The sequence below is a fragment of the Neomonachus schauinslandi genome, chromosome 5, assembly GCF_002201575.2.
Source record: "Neomonachus schauinslandi chromosome 5, ASM220157v2, whole genome shotgun sequence".
Taxonomy (NCBI): domain Eukaryota; kingdom Metazoa; phylum Chordata; class Mammalia; order Carnivora; family Phocidae; genus Neomonachus; species Neomonachus schauinslandi.
Genome location: NC_058407.1, coordinates 101366632 through 101393573, shown reverse-complemented (window position 1 = coordinate 101393573; position 26942 = coordinate 101366632). Strand labels below are relative to the sequence as shown.

Sequence of the window (26942 nt, the reverse complement as noted above, 5' to 3'; positions counted from 1 at the left end):
CATCTACCTTCTGTTGTCTTAGAATTTTAGTACTGAGGTTTTTAATTACATTAAGCCTGACAATAAAATAAAAATAAAATTAATAAAAAATCAGACCTAGAAATAACAGGAAGAGTCCTGAAACACAATTTTACATGGAGAGATGGAAATACACAAGTACAGTGTGACTGTCTTATCTCTTCAGGAAATTAGTAGCCAAAAAGGTTCACTCCTCCAGTTTCTACTTCAATATTACCACATGGAACAAGCCCCTTTAATACCACCTGGTCTACTTCCCAGCAGTAAATTCCACTCCCAGGCTTGTCATGGCTCATTTAGATAGTACAGTAAGTTTCCTCTATAAGTCTGTTCCTAGAGCTTACAGAGTTAAGATATAATGAGATACGAAGGTGTTTATCATGAGGTAGAATGGAACTCTGAGCCAAAGCAACAGGAGCTGGATATCATGAGCAGGCTGGGAACAGAAAGGTTTTTTTTCTCTAAAGTATATTGGAAAAATAAACTATTCCACAAGACACACAAAGTTTGGCTAAAGATGAAAGTTTTTTAAGCAGAAGTAAATCTCTACCTTACAAAAACTTAATGAGAACAAACTAATATTTCAGAAATACAGATGGAAAGGGGCAAGCACATATTTCATCATTGCTTCTGGCTACCTTTCCCTATAAAATTTTGGTTCAAGAGAGTTGTAATTTACCCCTTCCCTTAAGTAATAGCAAAATTTTTGAAACATATACTCTGTCTATAAAGTCGCAATCAAAACCCTTGTTATGGATTTTGAAGACTTCAGGAATGAAAAGTACATATACAAAAATAAAGGCCACCAAAAATTAGAAGGAGAAAAAAAACTAACATACTGAAAATAAATTTGGTTTAAATGGAACTTATAATTCTGATAAATATTATGAACTATGCCAGTATAAAAAGACCCTCCCCTCCTGCTCGAAACTCGTGAAAATACTGCATAAAATAGAAAATTACAATTAGGTATCAAGCATGAGCTAAATCAGAAGTGCCAGTAATGAAGATAGAACTCAAAGTCGGAGAACTGATGAGAGCTTAAGTGGAAATGGCTTATGAGAGGTAAAAAACTGGGTTATAGGCCTTAATAGCTAAGGACTAGGGAGAAGATTCCAGGATTCAAGCTTAGGGAGACGTGGAAATGATGTATGTGTATAAAGCTAAAGAAAGTCACAAAGTTTGGCTCCTTTTGTAAAATGGGGACCAGAAAAACTTTTCCTACCAGGCCAATGGAGCAGCAAAGAGTCTATACTTAACAGTTGAGAAAACAATCATCCATAAATCATTAGGTTCATGAGATACACAGAATTCCAAGCACAGAGATTCACATAAAAATTGATCCAGAAACAGTGAATGTATTTGGTCCTTGCACAAACTCAAAGCTGATCTGAATGAGAATCCCAAGAAAAGTCCCACAGAAGATGTGCTCATTATCAAAAATTATAAACCATATAAGAAAAATCCTCCTGAGACAAAGTTAAAAGTTAGAACAAACTGGAGAATTCACACTGTAAAAACTGGAAATAACTGAACTGTCTTAAAGGGCAATTAACAGAAATAACAGAAGTTCTCCTAACAGAATGCCATGTATCAGACTTCTTCAGATGAATCAACATCCTCTTTCTCCCTTCTGATAAATTCACTGATGCTCAAGGCATACTGAGATATGGCAACTGTAGAAGACTATACTGGGCTGTCTAACCAACATCCACATTCCTACCTTCTACCTTCTTCCTTCTACTATTTTTCATGTATCCATCTCTTCCACATTGTGACTCAAAGATAAAGACCTTATTTCCAGACCTCAGAGGTAGATAGTAATTAAAATAAGGCAAAAATGGCAATCCCATTTTCCCTTCCCAATCACTTGGCATGTGACTCAGGCTGGCCACATGGATGTTGAAAGGAAGCCTACTATGGGAGGAGGCAGAAGAAGACTTCTGAGAAAGTTGTTCTTTTATTTAAGGAAGAGTCTCAGGAACACCTGGAAATGGTGTCATCATCTTGATAACAGCCTGAGGATACAATCAACATATAGTCTAAGGCCAATAACTCAGTCAATGGATAATTTTAAACATTTCTACATTAAACTGTAGCTATATTTACACCTCTTTGGCTTACTACAACTGTTTTTTTTTTTGTAGACTGTTTTCTCACTACAATGAAATACTGTAAAGTCAACACTGAATACTTTCCTGCCAATTTCATGAAATGAAACCACCGCACCCTGGATAACACACAGATTAAGGAGAAAAGCTCAGGAAACCAAAAGACTTTATAATACACAAGGAGAAATTTTTATATATCAAAATTTGTATATAGCTAATGGGAGTCTTAGAAAAAAATTTATGGCATTCAATAATAACTATAAATATTCAATTCAAGTAACTTGGAAAAAACAAACATTGAAAATATAAGGAAAATAGAAGGAAGTCATTAATAGAAGAGAAACTACTATGTAAGAACAGAGATTAAACAACATCCAAATCTGGCTCCTTAAAAAGAAATATAAAGCAGACAAACTTCTAGTGACACTGAAGATGTAAAAAAAAAAAAAAAAAAGTCACAAAGCATATGAATGAAAACAGGGCAGAAATACAATATAGATTTTGAAAGGACCCACCAATCAGAAGTAATAGCACTGGACTGTTAGGCAAGTGAGAAACAAACTTTTATTGTGTTTAAGCCACAGAAAGTTTAGGGTAAGTTTTTCACAACAGCTTGTGCTATTCTAATAAAACTAATAAAGGGGTAATAGGGTATACAATAGCAATATTTTCTTTAAAAAATAGCCTTTCTGCACACAGCAATAAAAACCAGAGCATTTAACAGAAAAAAATGTCACTCATATGAAAAGAGTAAGGGTTCCAGATGATTCAGACAAAGAACACTGAATAGAGATTTGTTCTACCATAAACCAGAATTTAAAAGTAAAACAGTAAATAAAATAGTAATGAATTAACATAGCAGTAACAAATAGGTGAATAGAAAACTGTACAGAGCCCAGAAACAGACTCAAGCACATACAGGAACTTACTATATTATATGGGTGGTACTATCGAACTGATTTTCCATAGGGGAAAAACTAAAAAGACTTTCCTCACACTAAACAATACAAATATATTAAAGGCTTATGTGTAAAAACAAAACTTTAACACATATAAAACCAAGTCTATTGAAATATATTATCTCTTCCAGGATGTTTTATCAAAGGATGTACCCCACTCATACTGGCCATTTATTTTTATTTTCACCCACAGAACCCTATGCTTCATTTTACAAAAAATTGTGTTTAAGTCTATGAGCTCTGTGAAGAAACACATATCATCTCAATGAATATTTCATCCACCATGTTTCACATAGTTTCAGAAATGTAGTAAGTCTAGAAACAAGGCATAAATACTGTAAAATGCGCTAAAGAAACAAAACAAAGAACCAAGTTTAGGGGGATTAGTGCTGACCCACAAGATTTAGGCAGGTTTCTCTATAGCCAATGTGATTTAGAGTGAGCCATGAGAAAAAAGTGGAACCATAAAAGGCAGAATTATGAAGAAAGCATTTAAGACAGAAGAATGGTTTTAGCAAAAGCATTGGGAAGGAGAATATAAGGTAAGTTTGAATAGTTAGATGTTTCTGGAGAATGAAGATAAAAAGTATAAAGAGATATAAAGCCAGAAATTTATCTAGGGACAAAATTACAGAGGTTTAATTGAAATATGGGCCTTCTAAAGGTTTGTAAACATAAGTAAAACATAATCAGATTTATGTTACCAATGAAAGTAGGAACTGGTTATAAATAAATGTTTCAAAATAGAAGCCTGGATATTAGAAAGGTCATGATAGTACTTTTATCTAGTCCATATTTAATTCAGTGATATGGATTACACTGCTCACTACCAAAGATGAAAAAAAGAAAATGAAAGCAGTAACATGAGACTTCATTATATTTCATGTTATAGGAAAGGGAACCATGACATGAAATTAGTATTTCTAACATCTGCCTTTCAACAAAAGAAAAAAAGTAACAGTGACTAGAGATCTTGATTTTTTTTTTTTTAAGATTTTATTTATTTATCAGAGAGAGAGAGACAGAGGCGGCAGAGGGAGAAGCAGGCTCCTTGCTCAGCAAGGAGTCTGATGTGGGACTCGATCCCGGGACCCTGGGATCATGACTTGAGCCGAAGGCAGACGCTTAACCGACTGAGCCACCCAGGCGTCCCTAGAGATCTTGATTATTTTTAAAAGATAATAAATAATATCCATGAGCATATCTGAATTGATCACATTTTTATGAGAGAAGAGAATCATCTTATTTTCACTGTCTTGCTCTTTTTACGATTTTAAACCCCAACTCCAGATTTAACCATTTGATAATTCTGAGGACTGCTAATGTTTTATAAATGAGTTAAGAAAATACAAACACAAAGAAACAAGAAAGCAAAAGACTCCAAAAACCCAAAAAAACAAAAAGCACCCCCCCAAACCCAAGAAATAATGGAAGAAAAGGAAAGTTATATGAGGTAGATGTACCCAAAGACAAAGGAATACCAAAAAGAGTGCTATATAGTTTTGGGCACTTTAATCTTGAAAGATAACACCAAACATGATGCCAGAGCCCTGAATAGGGAGATATATTCTGGTAAGTCCACTCCAGATGTGTACACTACCACCTGTGAAACTCAAGCTCAATTTCAAGACCAAAAGTATTTGCTATCTCTAGTAGCTAATAACCAACCACCTTGCTCTAAAAAGCAACAGTATCTCTAACCAGAAAATGCATGACCACAAATACATTGAGAAGGAATAACTTCATTCTGGGTGGAAAATTATACCAGTGTTGATGGGGTGTTATAAGAATGTCACTATGTGGAAGAAAAGACAAAGAAGAAAAAGAATGAATCCAGCCACAATTGCTTTCACATGCACAGCAAAGATATCCTCTGTTAAAAATGAAAGGTTCATCTGTTTTCCCTCTGAAAATGACCTATGTGTAAAATTGATGTGTATATCACAAATATTTTTCATAGCAACAGTTCCTAACCAAATAAGCATCTTTTATTTAATTTCCTAGATTATTAAACCAGAGAGAAAAGATGAACTCTGGGCCTAAACAATATTTAATGTGTCTTGAAGATCTAACTTGTAGAGAAGACAAATACTAAGGCTATTTTAAAAAGTTATTTGGCTTTATATTCTCTTAGAATACTTATTTCCACTTTGAAGATAAAAATACAATTCAAAAAATATTTACTGAGTGCCAATTATATGTTGGGTACTAGGCTTATTTCCAGAGATTCAAGATGAGCAACACTTCTAAATGTCAGGTGTCTGGAGGAAGATAATAAAGCCTGCAAATAAATGACTGTAACACAATGGGGTAAATCCTATAGAAACACACATGAAATAGGTATTTAACTATCATTTGAAAGTTCTGTACAGGGGCGCCTGGGCAGCTCAGTGAGTTAAGTAACCACTTGACTGTGTGCCTTTGGCTCACATCATGATCTCAGGGTCCTGGGATCGAGCCCCACGTTGGGCTCCCTGCTCAGTGGGGAATCTACTTTTCTCTTTCCCCCTGACCCTCCCCTCTGCTCCTGAGCTCTATCTCTCTCTCTCTCAAATAAATAAAATCTTAAAAAAAAAAAAAAAAGTTCTGTACAAAATACTTTTCACATAAATACCTTTTATCTTTAACATTTAATTATTTTCATTTTCTTAATGGTGTCTTTTGAAGAATAGTTTTTAATTTTGGTCAAATCCAGTTAATTTTTTCTTTCATGGTTAGTATATTTTGTATAGCAAGAAATCTTTGCCTACTCCAAAGTTTCCTGTTTTCCTCCAGAAGATTGTGGTTTTACCTCTTGTGTCTTATGTTTAGGTTTATGATTAAGAACAGAGAGGTAAAAGTGGACATCTTTATATCCTTTGCAATCTCAGAGGGAAAGTGTTCAATTTGCATCATTAGGCGTGACATGTCACATGTGCCCTTTATTGAGTTGAAGAAACTTTCTATTCCTAGACAGCTAAGAGTTTTTATCATGAATGAATGTTACCTTTTGTCAAAAGGTTTTACTCAATGTACTGATAGTTTTATTACTTTTTATTCTCAATGTAGTAAACTTAATTCATTTTCAAATACTGAACAAACCTTACATTCCAGAAATAAGCCTAACTTGGTCGTTAATACATTAGCTTTCTCCTTATGTTAGATTCAATTTGCTAAGACTCTGTTGGAGACATTTATGCCAATGTTCATGAGGTAGATTAGCCTGTAATATTCTCCTTTTGTATGTCTTTGCCAGATTTAGGTGTGAGGCTAATTCTGATCTCATAAGATGAATTAAGTATTTCTTTCTCTATTTCCTGAAAGAGTTTCTATAAGATTGTTATTATTTCTTACTTCAATGTTTAGTATAATTCACCAGTGAAGCCATCTGGGCCTGGAGTTTTCTTTGTGGAAATGTTTTTGATTACAAATTCAGTATCCTTAATAGATATAGGCTGGTGAATTTTATATTCCTGATTTTGAGCCAGTTTTAATAAACTGTATTTGTCAATGAATTTGTCTATTATATCTAAGTTATCAAATTTATTAGTATAAACTTATTCAAAATATTATTTTTTCAAATGCCCTTAGAATCTTGAGTGATATCCCCTCTTGCGCTCTTTCATTCCAGAAATTGTTAATTCATGTGTCCTCCTTCTTCCTTGGATCAATCTTGCTAGGGGGCTTATCAATGTTATTAATTCTCTGACAAACCATGGTTGAGTTTGTGAATTTTCTATGCTGTTTTCTATTTCCTTGATTTTTGCTCTTATCTTTATTATTTCCTTCTTTCTATTTACTTTGGTTTACTTTGCTCTTTCTTTTTCTAGTTTCATAGTGTAGAACTCAGATAACTGAATTTAAACTTTCTTTTTTTCTAATATAGGCATTCAAAGGTATAAGCACTAGTTGAACTGTATAACACAAAATTTAACATCTGTATTTCCATTTCCATTCAGTTCAAAATGACTTCTCATATTCCTTACGACTTCTCTGAGTCATGGTATTTAGAATTGTATTATTTAATTTCTAAACATTTGGGGGCTTTTCCAGATATCTTATTAACTTCCAATTTAATTCCATTGTGGTCAGAGAACAATTCTGCCATATTTAATCTTATGAAATTTATTAAGATTTCTTTTTATGGCCCAGCATATGGTCTACATTGGTGAACATTCCACACATATTCAGAAAACATATATATCCTTCAGTTGTCGGGTGTACTATTCTATAAATATTAAATAGGTCAAGTTGATAATCTGAAATATTCTATATTTTTACTGCTTGTTTTCTTGTCACCTATTCTATCAATTTCTGAGAAACAGGGGTTATAATCTCCAGTGATGACTGATGACTATGGATTTGTCTGCTTTTCACTTTAGTTCTTTCAGTTTGCCCTTCAGGAATTTTGAAGCTCTGTTTTTGGGTACATACATTACAAAGAACTGTTATATCTTTCTGATGAATTGTCTCCTCTATCATTATGATATATCCTTCTTTAATTCAGAAAGACTTTTTGGAAGTCTCTTTCATCTGATATTAATATAGCCATACCAGGTTTCTTATGATTACTATTTACAAGGACCATCTTTTTCCATTCTTTAATTTCCACATATTTGTGTTTATTACAGTCTGTGTGTTTCAGACAACATTGCTTCTTTTAAAAAATCCATTCTGATAATCTCTGTCCTTTAATTGAAGTGTTTCAGTCCATTTGATTTTGATGTAAGTATTGATATTCTGAATTTCTATCATCCATTTATCCCTTCCATTCTTTGTTCCTCTATTGTTCCTTTTCCTGCCCTTTTTTTTTTCCTGATTAAATAAAATAATTTTTAGTATTATGTTTTATTTCCTCTTCTGGATTTTCAGGGGGATTGTTTTCTATTTTTGTTTTTGTGGTTAACTTTTTGAAGTTGCTCTACAGCTAACAATATGCATCCTTAACTTACCACAGTCCATTAAGATTAGAAATTATAAAACTTCCTAACTGACTCTTCCTACTTTCTATTTCACAAAGATAACAACCTTAAAACAATATAGAGCTACACCCCCACCTCTTGTGCTGTTGTTGGCATATTCACTTTTATATACATTATAAACTCCACCAAACAATGCTGTTATTTTTGCTTTAAATAGTCAGTTGTCTTTTAAGGAGAGTATGTGAAGAAAAAAAACAAGTTTTCTATATATGTCAACTAATTTGCCAAGTCTGATGTTCTTTATTCTCTCCTATAGATTCATACTCCCATCTGGTTTCATTTCCTCTCAGCTAGAAGAACATCCATTCACATTTCTTACAGAGCAGTTTTTCTAGAAATGAAGCCTTTTCATGTTTGTTTTAACTGAAAATGTCCATATTTAACCCTAGTTTTTTAACAGTGTTTTATTTGGTCATAGAATTCTAGTCTAACAATTTTTTCCCCAGTACTTTAAAAAAAGTTCCATTTTCTTCTGATCTCCAATGTTTTTATTTTTTTTATTTTTTAATTAACATATAATGTATCATTTGTTTCAGGGATACAGGTCTGTGATTCGTCAGTCTTACACAATTCACAGCGCTCACCATAGCAAACCCCCTCCCCAATGTCCAACACCCAGCCACCCCATCCCTCCCACCCCCCTCCAGTCCAGCAACCCTCAGTTTGTTTCCTGAGATTAAGAGTCTCTTATGGTTTGTCTCCTTCTCTGGTTTCATCGTCTTTCATTTTTCCCTCCCTTCCCCTATGATCCTCTATCTTGTTTCTCAAATTCCTCATATCAGTGTGATCTCCAATATATTTAATAAGAACTCAGCTATCATATTTTCCCTTTATGTAGTGTGTCTTTTTTTCCCTTGCTGCTTTTGTTTTTCTCCCTATGCTTTGTTTCTAGCAATTGAATTACAATGTCAACACATGTGGTTTTCTTTGTATTTATCCTGCTAGGTTTCACTAAGTTTCTGGGATCTGTAAATACAAGTGTGTGTGTGTGTGTTTGCTTTTTTTTAAAGATTTTTTTTAGAGCAATTTTAGGTTTACAAAATAATTGAAAAGGAGATACACAGATTTCCTATAGACCTCCTTAAATCTATGTATTTGGAATCAAATTAGAGAAATACTTCAGCCATTTTTTTAAAAAAAATTTTTTTCCCTGCCCCTTTCTTACTCTTTTAATCTCTTTATGTTTCAGTTAATTGTATGTTAGTCTATTTGCTATTATCCAACATATCACTAAGACTCCATTCACTTTGTAATACCCCTCATTCTCCCTGTTCTTCAAATTGGGTATCTACTGATCTCTTTTAAAATTTATGGACTTTCTTTTGACAGCTCTAACCTGTTATTAAGATCATTCAGTGAACTTTTCATTAAATTTCAGTTTCCAAATTTCCATTTCTTAATAGTTTTCCTTAGTTGGCTAAGATTTCCTATATCATCAATATGGCATTTTCCTTTAAGTCCCTGAAGCATATTTATAAGAGTGACTTTAAAGTCTTTATCTGTTAAATATGATATATAGGACTTCTTGGAGTTGATTTCTACTGCATGCTTTTCCTCATTATGGGTCATATGTTACTGTTTCTTGGCATGTCTGGCAAATTTTAAAACCCACTATAGGATACTGTAGTTGATACACTGTAAAGAGTCTGGATTCTGTTATGTTCTTCTGAAGAGCAATACTTTTTATTCTAGTATGTAATTTAGTTAATAGTTGACCGCCTTGTACTTCTGTAAGCTTGAATTTATCCTTTGTTAGGCTAATCTGCTGAAAGCTCAGGGTATTTCCCAGACCTCTCTATCTTGGTAAGACTCATCCTCCAAATTCAACCTTCCCTGCAGACTTTCTTGGAACTTTAAGTTTTGTTGGTCTGGGTCTACAGTAGGCTTTATTATAGTTCATGACCCCTATTCTTAAAACTTAGCTTTCTGTTACTTCAGCAAGATGCCAGAAGTTTTAACAAGCATTTTGCCACTCTGGACTGGACTGGAACTCCAAATTCCCCAGCACTGCTCTACCTTTAGTATCACAATTCCACTTTCATCTCTGTAGTACTTAATCTCTGGTAAACCCTGGGTAGTCTCATCCAATGAATGTGCAGCCTAGTCCTCAGTTAAGAATTCATGAACATCTGACCCCCAACTTCTTTTCAGTATACTGTTTATATATAAGTTACTTCCCAGATTTACTCAGAGCATTTACAACTATAGAATCAAGGGACTTCCGAAGCTCACTTAGAGAACTATTTTGAACAATAGGGATCTTAGAGATTTAAGAAACCCTTTCATTTCAGAATAAGAAAACTGCAGACCTAAGAAGTTAAGTGCAGACTGGATCTTCAATTCTGAATATCTTGCTTTGCAAATATTCAGCTTCACTAATTTCAAAGTGTTTCCATTACTTTACCTCATTTGATCCTCACAACAATATCATGAGGTGGGTCTAATTATTATACTTATTTTAAATGTAAGCAAACTGGCTTAAATGTAAACACATTCTTTGCTACAGGGAGCATCTTTGATGTTTATAATACTCATAACTGGATCTTCTGATAGGAAAATCTTATGATTAAATGGATGGATTACTACCATCTACATCCAAAGCTCGATGGAAGTTTTACCCATTTACAGAATGAGTAATTACCTATAAGGCACCTTCTGAAGGCACTGTAAAGAAAGGTCCTGAAAAAACACCCTCATACTGGTATATTATTTACCAGATTTTCTCAAAATGGGTATTGCAATTAGGTTAAGGCTTACCTACCTGCAACGGTTAGTCCTTTAACTGATGCATTATATTTAACAGAAGGGACCAGAATTGACCCCACACCTCCAGTAGTGGAGAAAATGAGAAGAAGTAGGATAATAATCTTACTCCTTTCTCCTTTGGGAGAAAGAAGATGACCTATATTCTTAATTTCATCCTTGCACACAAACCATATATATTGATGGGGCAGAGAAAGCACTGTAAATGCTGAAAAAGAAAGGTACTCTGGGGGCCTTTATCTGAAAAGCTCAATGCTTTACTTGCTACTTAGAGATTATTCCAGCCATTTGAGGCTCTTTACATGAAAAGATGATTAAGAAGCATGGTTTTTGAAGAATATGGTTTCTTCTATTTGGAAGTTGTATGTGGCTTTAAATGGCTAAAAGATGGATTAAGGTTTTAAGGGAGGAGAAAGGCATGGGATATTTGGGGTTATTTGTAATTGATTCCAATTCAGGTTGCAAGAAAATAAAAAGATTTGAGAAAAACATTTATCATACATATGCCTTATCTTGTGAAAAGCTGAGGATCATGGTCAAAGTTTAGGAGCAGAAAGAGGTAGAAAATTCTAACAATTACTATATTTAACTAAGCCATTTCTTCCACTGTTATATAATAACTCAGAACCTCAAGTAAACTATCAGTCTAATGAGGAAAGATGCTAGGAACAGTTAAGATTACACATCCTATAAGGTGGATGCATAGGTGAGCTGGAGATAAGGGTAGAAAAAAGGGGGCAGAATTAAGGAGTTAATCAAGACTAGAGAGGAAGACTCAAAGTTCCAAGGGATAGTTGATTATAGACACAAACTCTACTTTACCTTTATTTATTTATTTTAGAGAGAGAGCGAGAGCAGGAGCACAAGCAGGGGGAGTGGGAGAGGGAGAAGCAGGCTTCCGCCAAGCAGGGAGCCCGATGCGGGGCTCAATCCCAGGACCCTGGGATCATGACCCGAACCGAAGGCAGACGCTTAACAACTAAGCCACCCAGGCGCGCCTCTGCTTTATCATTTTAACAAGGACCAGTCCCAGGAGTGTTACTTGTTTATAGTTATGCTATACAGCATACTTTGTTTTCTTTTTCAAGTATAGGAAATTTTTATATTAATTTATATGATTTCCTACAGAATATTTAAATTTCAGTATTTCAAGTCAACGTGAAAAATGCTTCCAACTTCACTACAAGTCCTTTACCATATTTCCACTGCCTCCAGTAAAGGCATTTGATGGAGGTATAAATAAATGTGGCTTTGCAAAAAGTATACATGTTCTTCTTTTTTTTTATTTTATTTTATTTATTTATTTGACGGAGAGAGACACAGCGAGAGAGGGAACACAAGCAGGGGGAGTGGGAGAGGGAGAAGCAGGCTTCCCGCTGAGCAGGGAGCCCGATGTGGGGCTCGATCCCAGAACCCTGGGATCCTGACCTGAGCCGAAGGCAGATGCTTAACAACTGAGCCACCCAGGCACCCCAAAAGTATACATGTTCTTATGTAACTTAGAAAACACTTCAATTTGTTACTAGAGTATAACTGTTCCTATGATACATTTGCATAACTTTTCAATTTTGTGGTTACTTTGGAAGACTGTCATAAATCCCCCAATTGGGATTTCTTTTCTTTAATGCCAGCAACTTTACAATAAATTTGAAAATGAAATAGGATATCAGAAGATATAATAATTTAAAATACAAACTTTCGGGCACATGGGTGTTTCGGTCAGTTAAGCATCTGCCTTCATCTCAGGTTGTAATCCCAGGACTCTGGGATCCATCCCAGCACTGGGTTCCCTGCTCAGCGAGGAGCCTGCTTCTCCCTCTCCCTTTGCCCCTCCCCCCATTTGTGCTTGCTCTCTCTCGTGTTTTCTCGCTCTCTCTCAAACAAATAAATCTTAAAAAAATACAGACTCATTTTAATTATTCAAAGTGTAATAGATTGACACCTAACCTATACTATCCCCAAATAGCCTGAACTTTTTCAAGTAACCATTTTCAACAGCCTTCTTAATTCTAAATATATTCTATTTTTCTCTCTTAAAAGATTCTTTAAATGTCAGAATTTAGATTACATTATTGGACTCTTCTTAGGTACATATGAAAACTTACTTTCTGTTGTGGGAAGTTAGGGCTTTCTTTAGCCAAAAGGCATCTCAAGAGTATATAATTTAGCCCACAGAGGTTTGAATTTCTCTGCCAACTTTACTAATGGAATACTACTTATCAAACAGCTCTGGAATCTCAAAGAAACAAAAGAGCTCTCCTACCCCCTCCCCAAACAAACTGGTTCTCAGGGTAGTCAAATTCATAGTTTCATAAAAATTTTTATTAAACATGAAAAATGAGTCTTTTTATTCATAGTGCCAACATAGGGTGAGACGGCAGTAGGAGTGTGAATGCAAGGCACTGGAGAATGAACCAGTTCATCTAGAAACCATACTACTCAAACTCATGACCTGAACTGATACTTAAAATTTATTATGATTACTATAATTGTTATTTTATTATTTTGTCCCCTTCTCCAATTCATCCTTTCTTTCTTAGGGAAAGAGACTAACATAAAAGTGGAATAAAAAAATAATGGCTAACAAAACCACAGCATAAGGAAAAGAAGAACCAACATGGTATCTGCCAATAAAAATGTTCCGTCAAGGCTGTCTAACCAATTCAAATGTTTCTACTGACTCACTAGCATGCTACCAAGTGAACGGTTTCACATCTCTTCAAACTCAGGGCCACCATTTGTTTGTAACAGATGCTCAGAAATTACAATCATAAATGCTAGGGTTGGAGAAGAATGATTGGGTCATTCCTTTTGGTCTGACATGGTCAGGATTACTGCAGAAAACTACACTATTCTAGTGCTTTGCTAAAAAATTTCTGTTTTTTAGATACATAGGTCAGCTCTGCCTTTTCTTTAGGAGAGACTTTTCTTATTCTGGATTCTGAGTCACACATATACATGTTTCAGTCTCTTTCTTGCACACTGCATTCCTCTCATGTTTCTTCTATATTTTGAGTTCTGGGGTTATAATGAACAACTCCTTTTACTTATTCAATTATCCATAATTAAACAATGTAAACATTTAAGATATGGTGGGTCCTGCCATGAAACAATGAAACAATTTCATGAAAATTGTATGAAGCCAGAACAATTATTATTGCTATTCTAAAAATGAGCAGACTGAGGCAGAGAAAGGTTAAAGAACTTGCTTAAGTCATAGATCTGGTAAGTTCAGATTCAGGCTCTTTTATTCTGGGAAGTATGTTCTTACTAGTTGCCATAAGTAATTAGAGACAGATACCATGTAGAATTAGTTGGAGGGAGTAAACTTCTTACAAATTAACAAAAGAATGAAGTAAATTCTGAGCAAAGTTGTAGAAACTGAGACACCTCAACTGAGGACAGATGATTAGCAGAACTTGTTCAACCTATGAAGAGGAGTCCAGAATGTAGCAGAAGAAAGGCTATTCTCTTGCTCAGCTTCATAGTGAAAAGGAATCGAAAGCTCACTGTATTAGAACCCACAATATGTCATTCATAGTGCTTTGTATATATTTACGCTTAGGCTAGAGTTTTCAACTGAGGTTTTATGAATGATTACTTTTTATTTGTATGCCATATATTGGAAATCCTCATTTAAAAAAAAAATACGGAATTCAATTCACTGTTCTAAGAGGAAACAACAGAATACCTGTTGCTTCACAGACTTGGCAGCACAATGGCAGGTTGGCCTACGGGGAAGTGCAAACAGAGTGGGCCAGTTAAAGAACCACCACACTCAACAGAATATTTGGATAGAGGATTATGTCTAAAGTGCTGAGATAACTTATTAAAAGGAAGGTATTAAATGACCATTTTACTAAGATATGAAACTGAAAGACCACAACAAGGGGAAATTTAAGTGGAAATTAAAGCAAGGACTACTTTTAAAAATTGATTCTGGGAACACTGTATCAAAAACAAATGATGTACTATATGTTGGCTAACTGAACATAGTAATAAAAAAAAAAACATAGACCAAAACAACAACAACAACAACTTTATGTTGGTAAATCTGCACGATACAAACTCGTGAAAAATCTAAGAACATCGTGGTGCCTCGAATATATTCTGAGCGACTAAAGAAGGTGATTTAAGAGATAGGTCATCTATCAGCGCCAGGTTTTAGAACTTTATTTCTAGACCTTTCATTTAATGTTGTTTTACTAAATTTCTACACTACTTAAAAATTTCTCTACATACTTTAATCATTTATCCCATGCCTTATTGTGTGAGTGCTTGATGTTACCAAAAATAGTTTCGCTAATCATAGTAGTTTTCAGAAATGTAATCTCTGACCAGTTTGGAAAGGGAAGTCCACAATAGAGTGTAGCACTGTGGTACTGAAAAAGAAAAAAAAAATTACAACTCCCTTTTCATGGCTTGAAGTGAATCATTCTTTTAAAACTTCTTCCATATCTTTTCAAAGTCCTAATGATAAAAGAAAATTCCCACACAAATACACCACTATTTTGCTATAAGCAGATATCTGTACTTAGTAGGAAAGATCTGAGAGGTAAAAATCAAGATACTGGTGCATGGAGCAAACAAAACAAAACTGTTCTACTGTTACTTTAGTGAGGCCTGTTTCTGCTTCAGAACATCACATGAGATTACTTTGTTTTCCACAACATTATATCCATCCTTTTTCCATTTTCTTAAATCCTTTGGGCTCTGATTTAATTTGCTTCTCAACTCTACCCCCTAACATGTTTTAGGAATGGTTCCCAGACCTCTTTCATTCAAATAATTTTATGCTTTATTATTCAAAAGTTACCTCTATTACTCCATCTCCAAAATATCAAGCTTTAAATTTCAACCACCAGTGACAAAAAACTTGTCTTACACTAACTGCTCCCAAAGCAGCATATTAACAAACTTTATCCTCTTGATGACAGTCAGAACACTAACCTCTCCTATTCTCCCAGCGTACAAATTTATTTCTGGCTTCAAGTACTCATCACTTCCAAGAGTAGATCATCTGTAATGCTTTCATAAAAGATTAGAATCTTTTAACCTTGCACTGTGGCCTAATAACCTATACATACATGCAGGTGACACCTCAACAATTGCTTCCTCAACTCTTAGGTTGCTGTCAGGATATCATATGTGCCATGAAAACTCACACCAGGGTATCAAGGCAAGATCCTCTTCTGGTCTGTAATTTGGGTATTCAACGTTTATTGACAGTTCAAAGCAACAGAAAAGAAGAGGTGATGTTAGCCTAAAGTACTTGCTGAGCTGAGAAGTCTGTTTATTGTAGGTCACGGAGACTCAGTATTTATGAAGAGAAGAAGAAACTAATAGAAAGTGAGCACAGATGATGTGAGAGAAAACTAACAGATGAAGACTGCAGAGGAGGGGACCTGTGCTTAAAATCTGTGATAGAGATCAGAAGCTAGCCTTATGATGGAAAGAGTATCTTTTCTGAAACAGAAGAAAAGACAACAAAAATACAGACAACTGCTGAGGTAAAGAAGGTCGCTGAGCTATCCCAGGATAAATCTGTCTTCATAAAACCTAGGAGCAGGGCAATTATGAAGGGGTGAGGGTTGGGTATGGTGCCACAATGAAGAAAAAGAAGCAGCTATTATGGACTAGCAGACATGACATGCCTCACAACAAATTATCTCAGGAAGTCACAAGATGTGGGACTAGTAGGAAAATGACGTATGGCAAAGTTCTACTAAAATTGACAATTTTGTAAAAACTGACTGGAGAGTGTAGCAAAACGTTAATGGTTAAATATGGGGGATATGTATATAGGGGCTCGTTATACTATTTTCTCTACTTTTGCATATCTTTGGAAGTGTTTATAATAAAAAAAAATGTTTTTAAAAAGTACCTGGCTATCATAGGACCTCAAGACCAACACATGTTCTTCAGTAAGCTCAGCAATACGGCTAAACTTTCCATAGATTTTAGAAATTTCAGAGATGCAACTGGATATGGTTATATACACATATCCACACACACACACACACACACACACACACACACACACACATTCTCTCTCTCTCTCTCGGACTTAAAATTTAATGAAGAGGCAAAAATAATTCTATTTGACCAGAATTTGTCCCAAATTTGTTCTAGGGAGTGAGAAATACAAGTCTGCATTAAAATGAAGTTAAATGTGTTAGCGGTAATAAATTGGACCAGATGATGAAAGCAATGAGAAAAAGGTTTTCTTCTGAAAAATAAGATTATAAACACTTACTTCATCTCCAGAACTTCCTCTAAGTGTTTCCTTCTTTCTGCACGAAGATTGGTCAAATGAGTTTCCTTTTCTGCCAGAGACTGTTGAGTAGAGGACAGCTTTGCTTTCATGGACTCCAGTTCCTGCTTCACTTTCTCCATGGCCATCAGTAATTCCTCCACCTATGGTAAGTATGGAAAAGAAAAACTGAGCATTTTGATCAATTAAAGACAGAGGAGCTAAGTAACAGGCAATTTCCTGGGTCCACAAGATTAAAAACACACGCATATAGCAAAAATCCTGTACTCTTGCTGATTCAAACACATATATCAAGACAATATAACAAATAAATAAATCTCTGGTCTTCCCTCCCCTATAATTCTTCTCGTTACCTCAAAAAGAACTTCATTTTCTTTTTGATAAACACAACTGCATCAGTTCAATAAGTCACACTTTGCCACAGTCAGTCCCTTTCAGAGAATTTATTTGGAAATGGCCCACAAATTTCCATGGAAATCACAATATAACACAGATAAAAATATAAGGAACAAAATCATAGTAAATTTCTCTTGAAGGATTTTAGGAAATAAAAGACATAAATTTGACTAATAACACTCAGTATAAACAAAATAAGTCATTTTTATTCATCCAAACAAAGATTTTTCTGTTTACACCATTAAAAATAATTTCTTTTGGAGAAAACAGCTAGAATTCAATCAGACAGCTTCTTGCTCTAAGTAGAGTTTTCTCAAGGAAGGCAGGAAGAAAAAAGAAAAACACATGACCACATAGAGAGGAGAGAGAATGCTTTAAAAAAGACTTGAAAAAAATCCTGAGGGAAAGAAGACAGAACTCTACAACACAAGGAACTAAGAAAACACAGTATGTACTTCATTAGTCATTTCCACTCACTCTGGGTGGTGTCCAAATCAGAATTACTTAAATAAACATGTTCATTTTAATTCTGAAGCAAGATATATGTTGGCAAAAATGTGTTAATACCAAAACCAACCTGAATCAGGTAATCAACCAGCCAACTGCACCAATCACAGGAGTTTATACTGGCTGCTGCTTGCCAAGAAATAATTTTGGTGACAAGCCTTTTCAGAGGAAGAGGTGGGGGAATTGCCATTCATTGACTTCTACATAAAACCAATTTGTGTGATACTAAAACTGAGAACAGTTTAGAGACAAAACTGCAATATAACAAATCAGAGTTGTTAACAGATCCCAGGATGTTAGCACCTCAGACCTAACCAAAGTTTCCATGTTGATTGGTAACAGGTGCTAAACACTGATAATAAACAGATACTTTTAGTGTTTTGGCACCTGAATCATCTTACTTTGTGTACCTTTTCAGAAGTGATCAAGTTAATGTTCTCAGCTAATAGCTGTGAGAACAGTGCTGTGAGAATATATATTATTATGCAGCTCTCCTCGGATATGTATTCACATATTTACAAGCTTTATGTTAACATGTATCACTATCCACCCTTTGAAAACTGCAAATAAGGATGATTCCATTTTAATAAGTTTAATTCATGTAAAATCTTATTTAAAACTGAATTGAAATGGCATACCAAGTTATGTTCTTATAACACAAAATCAATAATGGACAGCACCATTTACAGAAGCTCTAATAAAGTGTGGGATATTTCCATCTTTGATGAACTTATCTTAAACAAATCAAAAAATCTCCCTCCCAACCTGTCTTTCACTACCCCAAGCAAGGTATGGTATCAGTTTCTTATATAACTTAGATTAAATATACACAAGCAAGCTTGTATAAACAACTTATTCCTCTCTTTTCTATATTAAAAAAAGGAAGCTCACTTTATATATACCCTTATGCATCCAAAATTTTTGGTAAATGTTTACGGAAATACAACATAGAGAAAAAAACACAAATGTTAAATGTGCAACCTGAAGAATTTTCTCTAAGTTGAACACACCTATGTAAAGAGAACACAGACCAATAAACAAAACATTAACAGTCCCCCAGAAACACATCTCAAAACCTCTTCCCAGATGAATAGTAACCGTTATTCTAGCATTTTACATTAGTTTTGCCTATTTAACTTTGTACAAATGGAATTACATAGTATTTAATTTTAAGTACAGGTTTTCTTTTTTTTTAAGATTTTATTTATTTATTTGACAGAGAGAGACACAACGAGAGAGGGAACACAAGCAGGGGGAGTGGGAGATGGAGAAGCAGGCTTCCTGCTGAGCAGGGAGCCCGATGCGGGGCTCGATCCCAGGACCCTGGGATCATGACCTGAGCCGAAGGCAGACGCTTAACGACTCAGCCACCCAGGCACCCCTTAAGTACAGAGTTTCTTCACTCAGTGTCATGTCTGTGAGATCCATCCATGTTATTGGGTATAATTATAGTTCTGTAATTCTCTTAACTGTATGGAATTCCACTGTGTGAAAATAGCAAAATTTACTGAACGCACTTTTGATAAAAAGAATTTTAAAAAATTTTTTTCCAGTTTTACTAAGAAATAACTGATATATATCACTGTGTAATTTTAAAGTGTAGCATCATGGGTGGATTTACATATATTGTGAAATGATTACCACGATAGGCTCAGCTAACATCCATTCTCTCATATAAATACAATAAAAAGAACGAAGAAAAAAACGGCTTAGGATTTGCTCTCTTAAAAACATTCCTATATATCATAGAGCACTGTTAGTTACAGTTATCATGCTGTGTACATTACATCCCTACTACTTATCTTATAACTGGAAGTTTGTACTTTTTGACCACCTTTCTCCAAGTCCTATTTGACCCACCCCCTACCTCTGGTAACAAGACTGATCACTTTTTCTATGAGTTTGTATCTGTTTTGTTTTGTTTTATATTCCACATGTAAGTAAGATCATACAGTATTTGTCTTTCTCTAACTTACTTTACATTTAGATCTACAATATAGATGCAACTGAATAAATACAGTATAATGGTCAAAATTCATTTTTATCAATATGGGTATTCAACTAACTCAGCAGTATAAATAGTAAGAAGAACTTTAATAGCCATGGTAAGAAGGCACTTTTGGTCTACTTGGCAAAAGATCAGAAATTATTTATTTTTTTAAAGATTTATTTATTTATATTTAGAGGGAAGGGTAGAGAGAGAGAGCATGCACAAAGAGGGGAGACGCAGAGGGAGCAGAGCATGGAGGCTGACACAGGGCTTGATCTCATGACCCTGAGATCATGACCTGAGCCAAAACCAAGAGCCGGACACTCAACCAAGCCACCCAGGCGCCCCAAGATCACAAATTATTTAAAGACTACTTACAAATTATAGGAAAGATAATTTCACAATGCTTCATATTGTACATAAACACCTTTAAATTTCATAAATAAGCAATGTGAAATACAGGTATATTAAAAAGGAATACAAATAGGGGCGTCTGGGTGGCTCAGTTGGTTAAGCGACTGTCTTCGGCTCAGGTCATGATCCTGGAGTCCCGGGATCGAGTCCCGCATCGGGCTCCCTGCTCTGCAGGGAGTCTGCTTCTCCCTCTGACCCTCCCCCTTCTCATGTGCTCTCTCTCATTCTCTCTCTCTCAAATAAATAAATAAAATCTTAAAAAAAAAAAAAAAGGAATACACATATATTCCAGAACCAAGAACAAGACACACATCTATAAAGTCACTATCCAGAAGCTTTATAAGTGAAATTATCCAACTGTATGCCCAAAGTCTCCCACGACAGGTCATCACCATTCTAAATTTGTTACTTAATCCCTTCCATTTCTTTGTTTTTGCCTTTGATATATATACTCCAAAATAAATCACTGGTTCATTCTATCAGTTTATGAACATTGTATAAATGGAATCTTCTGACTTTCTTATTTCATCCAACACTATGTTTTTTCATGTATATAAAAAAAGGGGGCCTACCCTTATGTATATTCCAGAACCAAAAGGAAAACATACCCTACATACTTAACCATTTTAGGAATTAAAAGCAATGAGAGCCAACAACTTTGAGCACCACAACACCCAGATTATAGTTTCCCACTCGATTGAAAGGGCTCCTTAAAAACACAGCTGATTCCAGATTTGGGGGAAGAAATGTACAAAAGATGAACTTTGCACAACTTATTCCAGAAAGCAAGAGAAATGGGAATCATGGCAAACAGGGATCATGATGCAGAAACCCTGATAACAAAACCAGAAAAATGTATCACAAGAAAGAAAAACAAAGGAAATTACACAGGAATATCCCTTCTGAATACAGAGGCAAAAAAAAATACCAGAGAGTCAAACCCAGGAACACACACAAAAAAAATTGAGATTTATCCTAAGAATTCAAGGTTGGTTTAACACATAAAAATAAATGTAATAAATCATATCAGTAGAATATAGGCCAAAAAAACCCCACATGATCATCTAAGTAGATGCAGAAAAGCATTTAACAATTTCCAACAACCTTTCATGATAGAAACAGTCAAGAAAATAGAAAAAAGAAAAACTATCTCAACCTGATAAAGGGCATTTATGAAAAACTCACAGCTAATATCAACTTCAATGATTAAAGACGGAATGCTTTCCCTCTAGGAACAGCACCAAGAACAAGACTAGAATGTCCTTTCTCACCATATCTATTTAATATTGTACTAGAAGTGACAGCCAGGAAAATTAGGATACACAGATAATTAAAAGGCACCCACACTGAAAAGGAAGACAAAATTTTCTCTAGTTGAAATGACATGATCTTATATAGTGAAAAACGCCAAGAAGCCACTAAAATAAATTATAATCAACAAGTATACAAAAGTTGCAGAATACAAGATCAATATACAGAAATCAATTGTCCATACACGAACAATGAACGTTCCGAAATGAAATTAAAAACAATTCCATTTAAAATAGCATCAAAAAGAAGGAAATAGCTAGGTATAAATTTAACTTAAAAATGTGTAACATATATACTGAAAATTATAAGATTATTGAAGGAAATTGAAGAAAATTTAAATAAATGGCAAAACTTATGACTTTAGATAAAACTGTCATTTTATAGGAAGCATGAAGATAAGAGGAGCCATGTAAATAGCACCATTAAAAAAATAATCCACTGAATCCAAAATGTGGGACATTTGTATTGGGCACGTGACTCAAATTTGTTTATTTCTCAACCCTCAGTTCTTTTCCATTGATCTCTTTTTCTGTCCTTATGCCAACACTACCCTGAAATTTTGTAGTAAGTTTTGAAGTCAAGAAGTATGAAATGTTCAACTTTATTATTTTCTTTCAAGATAACTTTTCTTATTCTGGCTCCCTCTCATTTTCATATCAATTTTAGGATCAGCTTGTCAATTTCTGCAAAAAAAGACAGTTAGGGTCTTTATATGGATTACACTGAACCTGTGGATCACGTTGGGGATATTGTCATCTTAACAATATTAAAGACTTTTGATCTGTGAACATGTTTGACCCATGTCAAGCAAGTCTATCTGTTGCCCTATTTCCAATAGCATTTGCTCACTTCATGTCTGTGACATTGTTAATTCTCCCAATATTTCAAACTTTTTCATTTTTATTGTATTTGTTATAGTGACATATGATCAGTGATTTTTGATGTTACTACTCTAATTCTTTTGGGGGCACCACAAACTGCACCCATATAAGATAGCAAACTTATTTGCCAAATGTAGTGTGTGCTCTGCCTGCTCCACCAACTGGCTGTTCCCCTGTCACTCTCTCTCTCCTTGGGCCGTTCTATTCCCTGAGATACAACAATACTGAAATTAGGTCAATTAACGCTACAACGGTATCTAAATGTTCAAGTGAAAGAAAGAGTTGTATATCTCTCACTTTAAATCAAAAGCTAGAAATGATTAAGCTTAGTGAGGAAGACAGGTCCAAAGTTGACAGAGGCTCTACCAAACAGCCAAATTGTGAATGCAAAGGAAAAGTTCTTGAAGGTAATTAAAAGTGCTATTCCAGTGAACACACAAATGATAAGAAAGCAAAACCACCTTACTACTCATATGGAGGATGTTTTACTAACCCTCCATTCTATGGAATGACCAAACCAGCCACAACATTCCTTAAGGCAAGGCCTAATCCAGAGCAAGGCCAAACTCTCTTCAATTCTGTGAAGGCAAAGAGAGGTGAGGAAGCTGCAGGAAAAAAGTCTGAAGCTAGCAGAGGTTGGTTCATGAGGTTTAAAGGAAGAAGTCCTCTCCATAACATAAAAGTACAAGATGAAGCAGCAAGTGCTGATGCAGAAACTGCCGCAAGTTATGCAGAAGATCTAGCTAAGATCATTAATGAAGGTGCCCACACTAAACAACAGATTTTCAATGTAGATGAAATAGCTTTCTACTGGAAGAAGACAACATCTTAGACTTTCATAGTGAGAGAGAGGAGAGGACAATGCTTGTCTTCAAAATACAGGCTGATTCTCTTGTTAGGGGTTAACACAGCTAAAGACTTTAAGTTGAAGCCAATGCTCATTTACCATCCTGAAAATCCTAAGGCCCTTTAGAATCATGCTAAGTCTACTTTGCCTGTGCTCTATAAATGTAACAACAAAGCCTAGATAACAGCACATCTGTTTACAACATAGTCTACTAAATATTTTAAGTCCATTGTTGAGACCTACTGCTCAGGAAAAAAAGATTCCTTTCGAAATATGATTGCTCACTGACAACTCACCTGTTCACTGGAAGAGTTCTGATGGAGATGTACAACGAGATTATTGTTTTCATGCCTAACACAACATTCATTCTGTAGCCCATGGAGCAAGAAGAAGTCATTTCAGATTTTAAGTCTTATTATTTAAGAAATACATTTAAGAAAGGCTACAGCTGCCAGAGACAGGGATTCCTCTGATAGATCTGGGCCAAGTAAACTAAAAACCTTCTGGAAAAAAATTCACCATTCTAGATGCCAGTAAGAACATTTGTGATTCATGGGAAGAGGTAAAAATATCAACCTGAACAGAAGTTTGGAAGAAGTTGGTTCTAAGGAGGGCATGTATTGCATGGAGCACTGGGTGTTATACGAAAACAATGAATCATGGAACACTACGTCAAAAACTAATGATGTACTGTATAGTGACTAACATAACATAATAAAATTAAATTAAATTTAAAAAAAAGAAACTGAAAAAAAAAAGTGGTTTCTTGAGATGGAATCTACTCCTTCTGAAGATGCCGTGAAGACAGCTGAAATGACAACAAAGGATTTAGAATATTACGTAAACTTACTGGATAAAGCAGTAACAGATTTGAGAAGACTGACTCCAACTCTGAAAGAAGTTCCACTGTGGATACAATGCTATCAAACAGCATCACATGCTACAGAGAAATTGTTTGTGAAAGAAAGAGTTGATGTGGCAAACTTCATTTTTTCTTTTTTTTTTTTAAGATTTTATTTATTCAGGGCACCTGGGTGGCTCAGTCGTTAAACGTCTGCCTTCAGCTCGGGTCATGATCCCAGGGTCCTGGGATCGAGCCCCACATCGGGCTCCCTGCTCCGCGGGAAGCCTGCTTCTCCCTCTCACACTCCCTCTGCTTGTGTTCCCTCTCTTGCTGTGTCTCTCTCTGTCAAATAAATAAATAAAATCTTAAAAAAAAAAGATTTTATTTATTCATTTTTGAGAGAGAGAGGAAGCATGAGTGGGGGATGGGGGGCAGAGGAAGAGTGAAGCAGATTCCCCACTGAGCCGGGAGCCCAACACAGGGCTAGACCCCAGGACCCTGGGACCATGACCTGAGCCAAAGGCAGATGCTTAACTGAATGAGCCACCTAGGCACCCCCACTGTTTTCGTATTTCAAGAAATTCCAATAGGTAGTGGGCGTGGAGTGCAGACCTCAAAAAGCCCTGAGCAGCCCCACCAACTCTGGTCTAGTTACCATCACAGCCCAGGAGGAGCTGCAGCTGCCTAAACCAGCCCCATCGCCGTCACTGCAACCATGGGCAGTGAAGTGGAGACCTTCCAGTCACCCAACCCCAGCCCCTGTCCCAGCACTGCTGACACGAAGCCTGACCCCATAGTTGGACGTGGTGGCCTCACATCAGGGTGCCTGCCAGCAAGCATAAGAAGATTTGGGGAATGGTAGAATGGTTCAATGTGAGATACAGATATGGTTTCATATCTGTATTTCAGCAGTAATACACTAAGGAAGATGTATTTGTACACCTGTCATAAAGAGGAATAACTCCAAGAAGTACCTTCACAATGTGGGAGATGGAGGGACTGTGGAGTATGATGTTGTTGAAGGGAAAAGGGTGAGGAGGTAGCAAATGGTAACGGCGCTGGTGGAGCTCCAGTACAAGGCAGTAAATATGCAGCAGACCATAACCACTGTAGGCACTATCAACGGCACATGGGTCCTCCATGCAATTACTAGCAGAATTGCCAAAATAGTGGGAATGAGGAAAAGAATGAGGGATTAGACACTGTTTCCAAGGCCAGACCCAACAGCTCCAGACCTACTGCAGGCAGCAATTCCCATCCTACTACAAGTGGAGACCCTGGGGGCATCAACCATAGTCTTCCAACCCGCTTGGGCAGGGAGAAGTGCTGGAAGGTGCTGATAACCAGAATTCAGGAGGACAACGTAGACCAGTGAGACAGAGTATGTATCAGGGTCACAGACAACAATTCTGCAGGGGTCTCCTCACCAGAGACCGCAGAGAGAAGACAACAATAAAGAAGTTCAGGAAAATCAAGGAGATGAGACCCAAGGTAAGCAGCCACCTCAACCTCGGTACTTCCACAAGTTTAATTACTGACACACCCCAAACAACAAAGTGGCAAAGAGACAAAAGCAGCTGATCCACCAGCAAAGAATTCATCTGGCCCAACCCCCCAACTTCTGACTAGGGCAGGGCTGAGTAAATACTGGTTTACCAATTCTCTACCATCATCTGGTTTAGTCAACCAATAAGAAGAAATGAGTATGATATTCCAGGAATAAGAAATTAACAAAAGACTGGAGCTGAAGATCTTAAGTGCTTGTTTTTTGCCCATTAACCAAATAACTAGAACTATCTGCATTATCTATGGAGCATGGGGTTTTTATTATTTTTGCCTAAAGACATCTCCTTTTAGTAATGACAAATATGTTTTTTTAAAAAGCCGGGTTTTTTGTAATACACCTTTAAGGGTTTTCAAATTGTTTCATATCTGGTCAAGATGAGATTTTTAAAAGCCTCATTTTTATTTGTAATAAAAATTTACAACTTGATTTTTTCAAAAAAGTCAACAAACGGCAAGCACCTCTTAATATAGGTCTTAAACACTTGTCAAAAAAAAACTCCCAAAGAAACAAAAACAGAGAAATTGCTACAGCCACCTTCAGCAACCACCACCCAGATCAGTCACAGCCATCAACACTGAAGTTAAGAACCTCCACCAGCAAAAATATTACAACTTGCTGTAAGCGCAGATGCTAGTTAGCATTTTCAGCAATGAAGTATTTTTTAATTAAGGCATGTACATTGATTTTTTAGACATAATACTATTGCACACCTAATAAACTACAATATAGTGTAAACATAACTTTTATATATATATATATATATATATATATATACTGGGAAACCAAAAAATTCATTGATTCACTTTATTGCCATATACGCTTTATTGTAGTGGTCTGGAACTAAGCTGGCAATGTCTCCAAGGTATGCCTGTATATGCATGCATCCGCAAACACACACATACACACACACTCTGTATTCAATATATATCCTATTAGGTTTGTTTCTCTGGGGAAGCCTAACCAATAAATAAATAAATAAATAAATAAATAATATTGTTAAATTAATATAATTAGTTATATTAATACAACATAACATCATATAGCAATTACATTAACATATAAAATACATTACATATATTATATATTAAAATGTATATTT

At 35.6% G+C, this 26942-nt stretch overlaps 1 protein-coding gene and 1 pseudogene across 3 annotated transcripts in view; one reads left to right on the top strand and one right to left on the bottom strand.

Moving 5' to 3' along the window:
- ERC1 (ELKS/RAB6-interacting/CAST family member 1) overlaps positions 1 to 26942 on the bottom strand; it is a 511631-nt gene that overhangs the window by 250415 nt on the left and 234274 nt on the right. For all 3 annotated transcript variants that reach the window (XM_044914971.1, XM_044914972.1, XM_044914973.1), the window contains one exon: positions 17069 to 17229. In XM_044914971.1, the coding sequence (XP_044770906.1) occupies positions 17069 to 17229 (161 nt within the window). The remainder of the gene's footprint in view (positions 1 to 17068; positions 17230 to 26942) is intronic.
- Positions 24204 to 25969, top strand: LOC110580746 (annotated as a pseudogene).